Raw genomic sequence first — 13,829 nt, forward strand, 5'->3', positions numbered from 1 at the left:
TCTTCTGTATACATCTTTTATTTGTTGAGTCTGTTTTTCACACTGTTAGTCTTGTTAGTTGGTGATATTTTATTGAGAACTCATGTTCTATTGGAGGTTTCCCTCATACCATTACTGGTTTTGGTAGCCTTGCAAAGGGAGGAAGGAGTCTCAAAGTGGTTACAGCCTCAGGCTCTACAAATCCAAGCCTTAATTAAGAAGCTTAGCTCAACTTTGCCACACACAAGTAGAAGTTCTGGACCAACACCTAATGATGCGTTTGAGCTGGGCCCCAGTCTCCCTTGGGTGGCACTGCTCTGCATTTGCTCTATGAAGCAAAATCTTAGGGACTGTCACCCTCTGCTTCTTGACTGTCATGATGTCTGATAAGGCTATAGACATGAGAGCTAATGAAGACATCATTTACTTTTCAATCTTTAGAGTAAACAAGCTGATTTAATCTTAGAATAAAGCTGATTTTGAGGAAAATGAGTTGTAACTGAAGTAACAGATACATGAGAATTACCTACAGGGAAAAAACATGATCTTGATTAATATGCATGACAGTGCTGCATATGGTGGTCCTGGATGTCACACCCAACTTGCTGGATGACAAAGAAAACCCACTGCTAAGCAATCCTATATTGTGTACTGAGTTGGTACCAGGTACAACAAGGTGGTATCCTGGATGGTGATGAGCTAGAACTCATGACTATTTTATCAATGATTCAAAGCCTCAAAGTACTTAATGTTTAGCACGTGGACCCACAACCTGGAAGTATAGAGCACTGAAGCATATCTAGGCTCCTAAGAGACAGACAGAGCCAGGCACAAACTTGTGCTGTCATTAAAGACAACTAGAAGCCACCTTCTATTTGGCATAATCATGCTATACCTGGTCTAGGACCTATCCCAGCCCTACCTTCTGTTCCTTGAACCACCCACAGAAGTTTACTCAAGCCAACACATGCTCTATCCTCTTGATCACTAATTTGATTTAGCCATCTTCCTCTTTCAATTCTCTCTGCTCCTATTCAATGATACTCAAATGTGGAGGATGAACAAGGAGCCTTCAGTGGAGAGCTGCTCATAAGGCCACCTTCTGAGCATTCTGGGGATGTCAACATCACTAAGACTTAGTTCCAGAACTACTAATATGAGAGGTTTCTGATTGGAATATCAGAGACAAATGGGTTCAGATTTTTTTTTTTTTGGTACGCGGGCCTCTCACTGTTGTGGCCTCTCCTGCTGCGGAGCACACGCTCCGGACGCACAGGCTTTTTCTTCCAAGTTCAACAACTTGGGGACATTTTCTTGTTTAATTCAAGAAAATGATCAAGTTTGATACTCCACTGCCAGATATGGTCCTTCTGAGATATTACATATACTTAACTGCTGTAGCTTGGTATCAGGATCCCATGAAAGCTGGAACAGAGAATGAATTTCTAGCTACAGTATCACTATAGCATTGCAAGATGCATACCATCTGGTCCTGACAGTAGACCAAAGGGTATAATAAGATTTTTCAAAGTTGAGGGATACCAGGGAGTTCCCTGGCAGTCCAGTGGTAGGACTCGGTGCTTTCACTGCCATGGCCTGGGTTCAATCCCTGGTCGGGAACTAAGATCCTGCAAGTTTTGCACCATGGCCAAAAAAAAAAAAAAAAAACAAAAAATTGAGGGATAGCAGAGAAAACTCTAATTTTAAAAGATACATACAAGTTCATAGTAGCACTATTTATAATAGCCAAGACATGGAAGCAACCTAAATGTCCATCAACAGATGAATGGATAAAGAAGATGTGGTATGTATATATATATATATTCACATACACACACACACACACACACACACACACACAATGGAATATTATGCAGCCATAAAAAGAATGAAATAATGCCTTTTGCAGCAACATGGATGGACTTAAGAGTTTACCATATTAAGTGAAGTAAGTCAGACAGAAAAAGACAAATATATGATATCACTTATTTGTGGAATCTAAAAAGATGATACAAATGAACTTATTTACAAAACAGAAATAGAGTCAAAGACTTATGGCTACCAAAGGGGAGTGGGGGAGGGAGGGATAAATTAGGAGTTTGGCATTAACATATACACACTACTATATATAAAATTGGTAAACAACAAGGACCTACTGTTTAGCACAGGGAACTATACTCAATATCTTGTAATAACCTATAATGGAAAAGAACCTGAAAAAGTATATATATATATATACACACACACACACACACACACACACACACATGTATAACTGAATCACTTTGCTGTACACTGGAAACTAACAACATTGTAAATTAACTATACTTCAATAAAAAATAATTTTTAAAAAGTTGAGGGATAAATTATACTATGTGGAAGTAAAGTTTAAAATACGGCTAGGCATCAGAAATATGGAGTTGACCAACTTAAATCTTAGAAATAAATACCATCTCACCTCAAAATAAATAAATAAATAAATAAATAAATAAATAGTAACCTGTGAGGTGATGGACATTAACTAACCTTATTGTAATAATCATTTCATAATAAACACATATATAAAATCATAACATTGTACACCCTAAACATGCACAATGTTATTTGTCAATTCTATCTCAATAAAGCTGGGGAAGAAAAAAGAAACAAATACCATGAAACTAATTTAAAGACTACAAAGAAACCACAATATAAAAACAAAAACACAGTTAAGGAAAAGATTTTACACACACACATCATTGATTTTACATACACACACACACACACATATACACACATAATTTGGATTCTATATTTTTGTTCTAAATTGTATTCTAGAATATTGCTCTTCTGACTGAAAACAAACATCTAGACCATCAGATCCCTGAGAACAGAAACCAGACCATTAATATCTGAATACCCAGAGCTCGATACAGTATACTGTAAATGGTGTGAATTCAATAAATATTTTTATTTAGGTAAATAATTTAATGATAGAACACTCAAATTTCTTTAAACACAATATTTCAAGTTACTATATTTTTGTCTGAGTACAGATCTGGAGTGGTACAAATTGTATCTAAATATTGAACCATGAATTAAGCAAAAAGGGTGGAAAACAACTCTTCTGACTTAGGTTTCGATTCCTTACTCCCACTCTTGCTTGCCTCAAATGATTTCTATTGAAGATATTTAGGTAAACCTTTAATGGACAACATGTGAAAAGGTCCGTTGACTATAGGGCTAATTGAGACAAGCTCATGGGTACTGAGGAGGGGGCCTTCGGACTTTGAAAGGTCCACTTCCTGCAGAAGCCATTCCTGTTCTCTTTTCTGCTTTAATCCAGACCTGCTTGAATGAAGCCCCATTAAGTAGCTACTGACCACTTACGTACGTAATATATAACTTAAATGTATAAATAACTTAGAAGTAAAGTAGAAAAATGGTTTTCTTTTAAAGAAAAAGCAAATGGAAGACCAGCCACCGCTCTGGAGCACACCAGGCATGACACTGAGCATCCCCTCCCCAAATGTCTGCCCCAGCCCCCATATGTCAACATCCATCACCCTGACCCTCTTGCCTCTGGCAATATGGCTAGACTTACCTCAGAGGTTTCCCAGATAGAAGAAAGCTGAAGGAAACTGGGGATTCCATACCAGGTGTACATTCCACCAGCAGTGATTGACACACATGCTACGTGCGATCATTAACACTGGGAGCCTGCCTGTTTTCAGCTTTACAGGCTGCTTAAGAACACTTCTTATTGAGAGAGACTCTGCTGGTCTTGGATCATCATGGAACGATGAGGCTTACTTTAGTAAGAATGACCCTCTTACATTATAGGGCCAGAGGACAGATGCACAAGTGTGTAGGGATCAGACGAACTATGTTTTTTTGTTTTTGGTTTTTGTCAGTGCCTATATACATACATATGGTATAGTTTAATAAAGTTGCTTTTCTTACGTTTCATTGCTTTGTAAAGTCACATCATATATACAGTCATCAAGAAAACTCACAGATGGCCAGTACAAAATTTAGAAGTTTCCAACACTGTAAAAAAATGACAAGGAGTTATCAGCCCTCAGGTAAACTTCAGGATGGGTAAGCCCTAACATTAATCACTGTGGACTGCAAGCACTAAGTTCTGTCTAGTTCTATTTGAGAGGAGAGGACTTCATCCACTGGTAACGTCACCTGATCACCATCAGGGAACAAAAAGTTCTCATGGCTTTGGCACTCTCTGTTCCCTGGAAGGGTTTCTGACTGGTGGAGGCAGAGAGGACAGCGAACGATCCAAAAGGAATCAACAACCCCTAAATGGGCCAATAGTACATCCTGGAATCCTACCCAGGCCAGGACCCTGAGACTGGAAGCTAAGAACTGTTGTCAACTACACGGGCCTTCATCCAAGCACAGAAGCACAGCCCCATCCCTCACCCCTTCCTCAGTCTAAAGGAGAGCAGAGGGGAAGCTCTTTGGGAGAAGAGAGGAAGGAAATGTGGTACAGACAAAGGCCAGGCTACTTCCCAGAGGCCTAATGCTCTAGGCCACACCTAACTAAGAGTGTGGAATATGATCCCACTTTGAAGATGAATAGCACTATTTTAAGAGTAGAACATCTTGGGAAAATCCAGGATGCCTACTCTGAAACTTTAACTCGAGGCTGTGGAAGACACATCAGTATGCAGGTATATTCTCCTCTTCAAAATCTAAGATGACAGAGACCACCTTGGTGGTCCAGTGACTAAGGCTCCACGCTCCCTGGGCAGGGAACTAGATCCCGCATGCCACGACTAAAAAAAGATTCTGCATGCTGCAACTAAAGATCCTGCATGCCGCAACTAAGACCCGGTGCAGCCAAATAAATGAATAAATATTAAAAAAAAAATCTAGATGAGAAAAAATATGAAATCTTGCCATTTGCGACAACATGGAGGGACCTTGAGGGTATTATGCTAAGTGAAGTAAGTCAGACAGAGAACGATAAATACTATAGGATTTCACTCATATCTGGAATATGAAAAACTATAATAAACAAACCAAACCCCTAATAAATGAACAAACCAAAACCAAATAAAACAAACATGTTATTACAGACAACAGAGTAGTGGTTACCAGAGCGGGTAGGTAAACGAGGGAGACAAAGTGGATAAAGGGGGTCAACTGTATGGTGATAGATGAAAAATAAATTTTTGGTGGTGAGCACATTGTAGGCTATACAGATGTAGAAATATAATGCCATAAATCAAGATTACCTCAATAAAAAATAAATCATTGTAAATGAAAAAATGTAGATGGATATTTTCGTTTCCAAGCACCAAAAACTTTTAAAAAACTTTAATTGGCTAATATAGTGCACATGTTAAGCAGACTTTTAAAGAGACCCTACATCTTGAGTGGGTTAAGTAATGATTTATAACCATCTTGAAACATGTTTAACTCGGTTTTTCTAGTGACATGAGATTAAACATGGAAACCAAACTGTGTTTCACTCACAACATATAAGCAAAGAAACTGCATGGACATGTGTAGATTTATGCAAAAGCCCGGTGATACAACTACGTTTAGCTTTTCAGATTAGGTACATACGGCCACCCACTCACCCTGTATTATCTCACCAAACACAAGAGCAGCAACTTTTCTATTTCAATACAATTATGGGCAGAAATTATATGATATAAAATAGAGGTTCTTCCATAAAGGTTAAGATTTAGCATATAAGCAGGGAAGACAAAAGCAAAGTTCCCATGAAGTCAAAAATAATACCACACTGGTCCAGTGCTCCATGAAACTCTGAGTTAAATTATAGTCCTCAAAGGCGTGTACTTGGATCCAGATTCACCAAGGCACTTCAGTATGCTTCAAACTGGCTCAACATCATCTTCCTGCTGTATTCATAAGCCAAAAATAGTGCCGCATTGGCAGGGAACGCTCGAATCAAAGTAGCTTTCAGACCAGAATATAAAGCTGCTACTCCTTCCTTTTTCACAACACTTAAAAGAGTTCTGATAAATCCTGCCTGTTTTCCAAACATGGAAAGAACCTGAATTCTGGATTTGATACAATCCACTGGGTATATGACAAGCCAAAGGCAAATTCCAGCAATTCCACCGCTTAACATCAAGGGGACAGGGCCTAGTTCAACTTTTGATCCATCCGAGGCAAAAAACGAGCGGCTCAGTTCATAGCCACCGAAGAAGAAGAAATAGCCTGGTACTACTTGAAACAGAGTGCTCGTGAGTCCGTGGTAGAAGCCCAAGGGGCCATCCTTTCTAAGGATACTCTTCGCGACGGACCAAACTGTATTATGGCTTCTTGCTATCCTCCCTGACATCTCCAGTTCGTGCATGGTCTGCAGCCGGCACTTCACCAGCTCAGTGGGGCACAGGGCCAGCGCGGCAAACGCAGAGGCGACGGAACCAGCGGCCGCAGTCTGCAGATCATTCAGCTTCGCCTGCTTGTCCAATCCAACCACTTTCCTCACGAACTGTTGGCAGAAGCCGTAGCACAAGAAGAGGACTGACTTCTCGGCGACGTAGGCCATCAGCGCGGGGGCCGGTCCCTTTGTAGAAGCCCCGCAAGCCCACCTGGGAGTACGTCTTCAGGCCACAGTCGACGAGGCCCTTGTACAGGCCAGGGAACGTCTGCATCTTCACTTGCATTGTGTCGAAGGGCTGCCCGGTCAGGACGCAGGCTGTGCCCCCAAGGGCCCCCGCGGTGAGGTCGACGGCGGCTTGGATGGCAGGATTGGATTTCATGTTCGCCCACTCTTCTGCTGGTCTCCGAGGAAGGGAACTCTCTGGAGCTTAGGAGGCCGTCCCGTGTCCAGCCGCCTGCTCTTGGCTCTCTCTCCGGCGCGGGAGAAGCCGCTTAACCCCAGACTAGGCTGCGGGCCGCCCTCCCCACGCACTGAAATAACCCCCGGCCCGCGGGCCCGCGCGCGCCTCTCCTGGCGCCCTGCGGCCTCCGCGTCTGGGCCCTAAACCCGTCAGCCGCCCTCCCGCTCGCTCCGCGCCGCCAGGCAGTCCCAGCGCCCGCGGGCCCCGGGGCAGACTAGAGAAACACTTCTAATGACTCTCAATACAGCAGTAGAAAGCTGTCCGATAAACTCCTGCGATTACGGCCAGAAACTCTAGGCGCTGCTGCGGCGGACGAAGACTTGCCTTCCTGTTCGGCCAGAGACCCCCACCTCCCGGCAAAAGAAAATGGGAGGTGCTAGATCGCGCCTGGGGTCAAAGGGTCAATCTACAGAGACAAAGGTTTAAAATAGGGAAAACGAACAAACACTTTGCGGGGTTTACCTGACAATCGGTGGCTCCTTCGGATCAGAAAACCCTTAATCGTCTCCGGAGAGGAATGGCGGCTCCACAAAGGTGCCGGCCGCCGCGCCTCTCCAGGTGTAGCTCTTTGCTCGCCGGGGGCGACGCCGGGGGGGAGGCCTGAGGCGGGCAGATCCCCTCTTTCGTGGTAACATCGCCGTGGATCCTGGCCTGAAGCCCTGTGAGCTGGTGGGACGCACACCCTCGTTATTTCTAGAGGTTAAGTCAAGGCCGTGTACAATCGCATTGGAAAACATTTATATACAGCTAAAAAACTTGATATAAAAGACCTGTGTGGCTCCAGCACGCTCTGTGCGTGCTAAGTCTCGGGGTTCTTGCTGAGGAGCCATGCAGCTTTAGGCAGCAGAAGTTCTGGATATAACTGACTACAGGCCTAGTAGGCAAGATGCAGTTTGGGGCATCAGTGAGGGTACCGCTGTCAGGACACACTTATCCTCCCATATGCTTATAATCCCAGCGTTGGAACGAATTCTCTTAAAGTTTACATTTTAAGCCCTAGGCGGTATTTTACTTTGGGGGTAAAAACAAAATGGTGGAGGGGGGCAGAAAGTATGCTAAAAGGATTCTTTCATTTAGAAAGCTTTCCTTGTCTGATTCTTTGGGTATCAGTTAATATTTAAAAGTGAGGCACCTAAAAGCAGATTGTGCGTGGATACTGTTTGTCAACAGGTAGACTTCATTGTAGTAAGTAGTGACTTGGCCTTTTCTTTGGAGAGTGCCCAAATGTATCTGGATTTCTTTTCTCTGGTACCATATGGTTTCTTCAGAGAATAATCTTCCAGTCTTGACTGTGTGTGTTTGCGGGGGAGGGGGGGTGCGGGTGGTGTTTACCTTGGGTACTGATTTAATGACACCAAGTGGGAGAAGAGGGTTGACATCCCGCAGTCAGAAAACAGACTTCCACACAATTCCCTTGTTCAATGCTATGGACTCCCAGCCTCCATCTGTGCCTTCTTTGGTTCAATTTACCCAGAAACTAAACTTTCTGTCTGCGGCATGGGTAAGGAAAAGTCATCTGGCTTGAGTGAGATAGGGCTCCTGGACATCCAACAGCTCTGAGCACAGATTTTATCTTATTTTTTTTGTCTGTGCCACATGGCATGCAGGATCTTAGTTCCCAGACCAGGGATGGAATCTGGGCTCCCTGCGGTGGAAGCCCAGAGTCCTAACCACTGGACTGCCAGGGAAGTCCCTGAACACAGATATTAATGAATCCTGTTTCTAGCCTCACACCTTCCCTCCTCCTTGGAAACTGCCTGCGAAAACTGAGCCTCAGTGTCTATATCAAGTGGGTGGGTTTGTTTCTCCTTGGTATACCTCCTTGCAGACATTTAGCATGTAACTTTCTGTGATCTATGAATTTATCGTTTCTTCATCTGCTTTGGCCTTCTGAAAACATTAACATCTCTCATCCACTGTTGTCTCATCTCCTATTTTCCTTGCCCTTGGGGGTTACTATATTAGCAGGCTATCTGACAGAGAAAAGAGATTCATGAGAACAATGTGCCATTTTAAACTAGAAAAAAAATTTGTTTAATTTAAAAAATTTTTAAAATTTCGTATCACATTTGATGGTTTTTTAAAAATTAACTTTATTTATATATTTATTTATTTTTGGCTGCATTGGGTCTTTGTTGCTGTGCTCAGGCTTTCTCTAGTTGCCGCGAGCGGGGGCTACTCTTCGTTGCGGTGCACGGGCTTCTCATTGCGCTGGCTTCTGTTGTTGCAGAGCATGGGCTCTAGGTGCACGGGCTTCGGTACTTGTGGCATGCAGGCTCAGTAGTTGCGGCACATGGGCTTAGGTGCTCCACAGCATGTGGTATCTTCCCGGACCAGGGCTCAAACCTGTGTCCCCTGCATTGGCAGGTGGATTAACCACTGCACCACCAGGGAAGTCCCTCACGTTTCAGGGTTTTTAAAAACTGTTTTGGTTTTTTAAAACTGTCCATTAATTACCTATGGTTCATTGTTTATTTTTTAAAAGCACATACTGTTTTTACAAACACAAGAGATGCAGGATACTACAATAAATCATCAACGGCTTTTGCATTAAATTCATATATGTATATGTTTTGGAGAAACCAAGTCAGTAATCAGCGCCAGGGATCATGAGGGCATTAATAGGGAAATCGTCTGTAATTTCATTGAATTATCAGACACAGTTGTGCAATAATACACAGATCTCAAGTTCCATGAAATATATTTAAACAGCTGGACTTGGAGCACATGTACTCCCACGCATACATGGAAAACAATGGCAAAGGAACTTCCAAATTTTCAGTGAAGACGCACACCCACATCACATGTTCCCTAGCAATCAGATTGAGTAGCCAGATAGGATTACCAGAGAAAGTAAGGTTTGAGCTGAGGGCTGAGTAACAAAAAGCTAGCCATGAGACTATCTGGAGACTGTTCCAGGAAAAGGGAAATATAAGTGTAATATAAGTAAAACTCTGTAGTGTGAAAGAGCTGGGCGTTTGAAATATAGAAAGAAGGCCAATGTACCTGCTGTGTGGTGAGCAGTCTTCCTAGTCTGTGTTTTCACACAATTCTTACCAGGTAATAAAAGTTTAAGCAGAGTTCTTGAAGACAGTCCTTCAGAGACATGATTGGTCACACTTTGTCCAAATTTTTTGTCTCAAACATTTGATCTACAAATTCAAAACGTCAGGCTTTATGACATTTAGATGTGAACATAAAGATCCCATTTACCTAATCTATAGAAATAATGCAAAACAGAGACCACACTGACATGCTTATTGCAGCATTCTGTGTAATAGCAAATTTGAAATGGAACAACCTAAGTGACCGGCAATAGGGGAGTGAATAAAATTAAGAATTTATAAAATTTCTGCATTGCTTAAAATTTTCAGTGAGTTTTCTCCTATAATATTTTAAAACACTAATTTAAAAAATTCAACTTCCATTCATGAACTCAGAAATATTGAAAACCGTAGCCCAACTATACATCACACTCATCAGGCAAGGGAGCTATGAGAAAAGTGAGTCTTTTTTGGTAACTCTGGATTTACATGAAGGGAAATGGATCCCAATCTTCTTAAGTTTTTCTCTTTTGAAGTTTACATAACAGATAATTACTCTTCATTATGGAGGTTTTAATATTTATGCAAGACCAAGCCGTAAATGAATCAAATAAAAACCAGAGCTACAGTAGTAAACTGCCTCAGTTTGCTAATGCTGCGGAGGTATTTGAAGCAAACTTTGTTTCTGCTGTAATTTATAAACTTTTAGAATGAGTCTTTAATTTGAAATCAGTCAACCCCATTTAAAGCAGCTGTTTCTTTTTACACTTTTCTACCATTTCAATCAGTCTTTAAATCAAATTTTTGATCCCTGTACGTTCAGACCCTAGTAAATAGGCAATGACAGTTTGCTTTTATTCTAGGAATTGTTCCAAGTCCTTATATGTATCAACTCAATAGCCAACAACTCAAGGGCCCCGAGGTAGGTAATATTATCACCTCCATTTTAGAGATGAGGAAACTGAAACCAACAGATTAATTTACTTGCCCAAGATCAATCTCAACTAGGTCACTGAAATAGGATACAAACACAGGCACCACATCTCCTGACCTTGTGATTTTAATCTCTACTCTTCTTTAGTAAGTTTACAGTGACTAACAAGGCAAAGTACGTAATCTCGGTGAATTTACAGCCTAGTGAGGACATGGGCAACAGGTAACTTAGACTTTGGTGTGATAGACGCATAACGGTATTTATCCCAATAGACTATTATAGAGAAAGAGTAGTAATTAAACTCCTTGAAAAAAATGTAAATAAGCTCAGGATTGAAAATAGTGAGAGAATGTGGTGAGATCAGGCTGAAAGAAAAGAATTTAGGATAGTTTAGGAACGTTCTTTATCTCCTGACCTCCAAATGGAGCAGGTGGATTGGAAACATAATGCAAAGATGACATTTCCCCATTTCTTTGCCTCTGCTGTTCCTCTTTTTCTTAAATTCTAACATATCTGCTTCTTTTCCTACAAAACAGAATCCAATTGGTCAGTCCATTAAACCCCATAAAGAAACCACTTCAGAAGAGGATCTGATACCCACTACCCCTAAAAGAGCAAGACACATTATAAGGTGAAAATTACTTGCTTTTATTTATTGTGAAAACAACTTTATGAAATGATTTGCAATGCAAAACGTGGAAAACTGCTTTGAATAACTGGGACAATAGCTACAGCATGGGAAAACATATGTAAACAAACTTCACTGCCACCAAACTAGACTCTACTTATTTATCTCAGATGGCATCGCAGAGTAGCAATGGCAGCTTCTGGTAAACGGAGAAACAGCAGCAAAGTCCTGCAGTGAAGCTGTGATTAATTGCTAAACTGAACTGTTCACTCCACTAATCCTACAACTTCCCTACATTTACCTGTCTATACATTCCTACTTACTACAGGACAAACACCCACCAAAGTGGTTCCAGAAGACAAATGAGATACAAATTCACAGTTATATTTGACTACAAGACAAATCCAATAGAAGGCAGTGGAGGAAATTGGGAACTACTGCAAAGTTTTACTATCTAGTCCAGGTGATGAAAACAAAGTTTTTCTTTCAAGGCTGACCACTGTCAGGAATGAAATTAAGTATCAAAGCTCTCCTCACTTCTCTAGGAGTGATTCTAGCTCTTCTTGCAAAGAGCTGAGCTGCTCCTTTTCTCGGTCTTCCTTTTGTTTCAGTTCATCCAGCACAGCCTGAAATCTGTTCTTGAGAGCCAGGTTTTCCACTTTCAGGATGAGATCCTCCTGTCGCTTTGCCCTGTCCTGGGTCTCTTGGAGCTTGCCTTTCATGTTATCAATCTGTTTCTGAATTCCCATAACCAGCTGATTAGTTCCCTCGTTTTCTCGGTGGTGTTCAGCTGACTCATTTAGCTTGTCCTGTAGCTGCCTTTCCAGATCTTCCTCAGTGTCAATGATGTTTATATCTTCTTCGTCTTGATGCTGTGTCTCATCTTCATCTTCACTGCTGCTGCTAAGGTCATTGAATATCTCCCGAAGCTCATCATGTTCTAATGAGTCATGGCCCTGCCTGTGGCCAGACATTCCTGGGGAAGAGATATCAAGGCCTTGATTTTCTGCTTCTTTTGTTTCATCTTCAGCAATTATTTCCCAACGGGTACTGACAGCTTCCGCATCTGTGCTCAGCAACCGCTTTACTTCTTTTTCCACATCTGGAGACTCAATATACTTCTTCTTTGCTGTCTTACGGAACCTTCTCTTTCTGACATTTTTTAGAGGCAGAGTAATTCCATGGTTCCATACAAACTTTTTCTCTTTGTCCTTATCCTTTTTCTTGCTTGCTTTGGGATCAGCAGTGGCAACTGGTTCCTCAACGGGAGGATAGAGATCACCGTCAACTGTAGCGACAAGCATCTGAGAGACATCAGCTGTCTTGTAAAAGGTTTTTTTATCAATGGTTTTCAAACTTTCCATAACACATGGCAGATCTACCAATTTTGACGCCAACGGGACCTGGTCCACGCTGACAATTCCATGGCGCCCATCAGGGTGTAACTCAATTGTCAGTCTGTCCTTCAGGTTGACATGACCAGACTGTACCGCCCGCCTCACGGTAGAGGCATACTCCAGAGGTAGGCGTAAGATAAACTGGCTCTCTAGTTCGTGAGGAGCATCATCTTTGCTCTTACTCATCTTTGTTTCTTTGTGACTCACTTTTTCTCTAATAACCACTTGTTGCACTAAAAAATTTCAGCTATTTCAACAGAAAGACCAGTTCTTTATAAACTGAAGTCTTTAATTACAAAGAGTTCTAGGTAGAATAGCAACTAAGCGTCTATTCTGAATTAAGTCCCAAGTCTTTCTAAATATGCTGCAACAATACCAGTCGTTACTGACGCATTGCCTTACTCAGGTCCATTTAAATCTATCAGCTGCAATGCCAAGTTCCAACCTCTAGATGCCGCTGCAGGACAACGCAGGGAAAGCAAATGGCGGCTCCTACGGAATGATGTTCGGCCCAGAAAGTAAGGCTCAGCAGATACTCCCAATCCACAAACTCTCCCGGAACAAAGATACGCAAAAAGCGGGGCGTAGTGAGCTCTCTTCGCCTCGGGTACTTACAATCCAGTGACGATTATAAGTCCAGTTTCTCCGGACAGGCGCGAGCGGAAAAGGAAGCCACTCAGAGCAAGGTGGCCGGGAGCCGAGCGTCTCCTTCCGAATTCCTTTGTTCTTCCCGGCACTTGGCAAAGCGATCCGCTGATTATCGGTGAAATGGCTGAGGACGGGCAACGCGAAATCTCGCCAAGAACCGCAGCTCCAAACGCTAGATTCTGCAACTCCGCAGCTCAGCGGGCCTCCGTCCGTTAACGGCCGACCTAGCCGAGAAAAGACAGCTACGTCACCACACGGGACGGGAAGCTGCTGTGAGTCGCAACACGCCTCGGGCGGAAGTGCGGGCTGCCCCAGCGCCCGCAGGCGCAACGCCCGCATACGCTATCCGGCGTGTCTTGTCGTCTCGCGAGAACTTGGCCT

At 42.5% G+C, this 13,829-nt stretch overlaps 1 protein-coding gene and 1 pseudogene across 1 annotated transcript; both read right to left on the reverse strand.

Moving 5' to 3' along the window:
• Positions 1-3,979: 3,979 nt before the first annotated feature.
• Positions 3,980-11,307, reverse strand: LOC149749658 (mitochondrial ornithine transporter 2-like; annotated as a pseudogene).
• Positions 11,308-11,399: 92 nt separating this feature from the next.
• LOC149749659 (transcription initiation factor TFIID subunit 7-like) lies at positions 11,400-13,704 on the reverse strand. Its single transcript, XM_089909387.1, has one exon. It carries the CDS (start codon positions 12,984-12,986, stop codon positions 11,937-11,939), a length of 1,050 nt encoding a protein of 349 aa, XP_089765513.1. The 5' UTR covers positions 12,987-13,704; the 3' UTR covers positions 11,400-11,936.
• Between the last annotated feature and the right edge of the window lie 125 nt (positions 13,705-13,829).

Source organism: Delphinapterus leucas, chromosome 3, assembly GCF_059928025.1.
Source record: "Delphinapterus leucas isolate spDelLeu-1000000601 "Yukka" chromosome 3, BTC_Dleu_Yukka2, whole genome shotgun sequence".
NCBI lineage: Eukaryota > Metazoa > Chordata > Mammalia > Artiodactyla > Monodontidae > Delphinapterus > Delphinapterus leucas.

Bases quoted from the DNA above. Each gene is read 5' to 3' on its own strand.
- LOC149749659 (XM_089909387.1), bottom strand. From the start codon at position 12,986: ATGAGTAAGAGCAAAGATGATGCTCCTCACGAACTAGAGAGCCAGTTT.